Source organism: Gopherus evgoodei, unplaced genomic scaffold (assembly GCF_007399415.2).
Source record: "Gopherus evgoodei ecotype Sinaloan lineage unplaced genomic scaffold, rGopEvg1_v1.p scaffold_33_arrow_ctg1, whole genome shotgun sequence".
In the NCBI taxonomy this organism is placed as follows: domain Eukaryota; kingdom Metazoa; phylum Chordata; order Testudines; family Testudinidae; genus Gopherus; species Gopherus evgoodei.
The window spans coordinates 7655-9653 of record NW_022060005.1 but is presented as its reverse complement, the minus strand read 5'-3'; the positions used below and the strand labels follow the sequence as shown (position 1 = coordinate 9653).

The following is a 1999-nucleotide window of genomic DNA, read 5'->3' as shown; positions in this document are numbered from 1 at the left end:
AGGGATCAAAGCAGCCATTCACACAGGGATCTCAAGAAACTTCATTGTAGAGATGAGGAAACTGAGGTCCAGAGAGGTGAAGTCAACCAATAACAAAACAGGGAATAGAAGTCAGATGTGACTGTGCCACTATCACAGTACTGACCTTTCTTCTTCACTGTCCCACCTCAGGGCTCCCATTCTTACAGAGTTATTGGGCCCAGAGACCTGATTCACATCTTACATTACTGTTGCACATTGAAGGAGCTAGATAAAAAGCATGTGGTGCAATCCACAATAAAGGGGGCTGGTATAAAACACAATGTGTGCTCATGTAATTACAGACTGCGTTGTAATGGAGACACATACAGATGGCATCTCTCTACCTTGGTGCCTCCTTGACAAGGTGTTTTAAAGTAACCCAAAACAGCAGTGATAAATATTAGACTAATCAAACCACAAAGACCTTCATCCCTAAGCCAAAATAGCAGAAATATCAGTCCCAATATTGGGTGCAAGTTATAGTGGCTACTGACCTCACCTAAAAAGCCAGCTGGCCAGTGAGAGAGGTGACTCAGACACATTACAGCAAACCAGCTCATTCCCATTTCACAGGCACTGAACAAACTATGGCAGGACGGTCTGAATCCTTTTGACATCAGAGAGTTTAGTGACAACTTTTCCCAGGGCCTCTTTGACCTCTCTGTTCCTCAGGCTGTATATGAGGGGGTTGACCATGGGAGTCACGACTGTGTAGAAGACGGAGAACACTTTGTTCAGGTCTCTCAGTGTATCAGTTTTTGGTAGCATGTAGACAATCATTATGGTCCCATAGAAAATTGACACCACGATGAGGTGAGAGGAGCAGGTGGAAAAGGTCTTTTGCCACCCGGTGGTGGAAGGCATTCGCAGGATGGTGGTGATGATACAGACGTATGTTGCCAGCGTTAATAAAAATGGCAGGAGAATGCATATAGGAGCTAGCATGGCAGCGACAAGCTCCATCATACGTGTGTCACTGCAGGAGTGTTTTATTACTGGGGTGAAGTCACAAAAGAAATGGTCAATTTCATTGGGGCCACAGAAAGTCAATTGTTGCATTAAAAGTATAGTTATGTCAGCAGCCAAAGAACTACTTATCCAAGTGCCAACTGCTAGCTGGAGGCAGGACCTGCCATTCATAAGGACAGCATAGTGCAGTGGTTTACATATCGCTAAATACCGATCATAGGACATCACTGCCAGGAGATAGCACTCTGCAACTGCCAGGAAACCAAAGAAATAATATTGTGTGAGACAGCCGCTAATAGAAATGCTTCTGTCCCCAGTCAGGAAACTGGCCAGCATCCTGGGCAGGATGGTGGAGGTGTAGCAGGTCTCCAAGCAGGACAAGTTCCCCAAGAAGAAGTACATGGGGGTGTGAAGTTGCTGATTAGCCACAACTAGCACAATGATGAGGACATTCCCAGCCACGGTCACAATGTAGATGATGAGAAACAGGAGGAAAAGAACAATTTGTAGCTCAGGGAGATTCCCAAATCCTAGCAGGATGAATTTTGTGAGAACTGTTTGATTTCCCTGCTCTGGGTTTGCCATGAGGTGAAACTAGAGGAAGAAAACAAAATTTACAATAGAATCTGAAGATGATATATTTTAATCAAGTAGTAGTATCTATTTAGTTCCATAAATATTCCATAAGGTCCCTCATCCTGTTGGGTCAGTGAAGAACCAAGACTCTGGAGGCAAATTTCCTGCTTAGATCTTTGACATTCCATGATCACCCTTCCTTCTGTCGTTAAAAGGTCAATAGAGGCAGAAAAATCACACTGGTGTCTAGATATATGCCAAAATTGGCAACGCCATTTTGTATTAGTCTTTTCTAACTTTGATAAGTGGTCACAATAGATCACCAGGGTGGACTGTGACTCTTTCATTGAAAACATATTATTGGCTCAGCTAAAGGCTATCAGGCTCTAGTGGACTCATATTCTATGATTCTATGACTCAGCCACTAGAGGGG

General features: G+C 43.8%; 1 protein-coding gene across 1 annotated transcript; it reads right to left on the bottom strand.

Annotated features, from left to right (window-relative positions):
- Nucleotides 1–539: 539 nt before the first annotated feature.
- LOC115641058 (olfactory receptor 11A1-like) lies at nucleotides 540–1575 on the bottom strand. Its single transcript, XM_030544171.1, has one exon. The coding sequence runs from the start codon at nucleotides 1573–1575 to the stop codon at nucleotides 607–609; it is 969 nt and encodes a 322-aa protein (XP_030400031.1). The 3' UTR covers nucleotides 540–606.
- Between the last annotated feature and the right edge of the window lie 424 nt (nucleotides 1576–1999).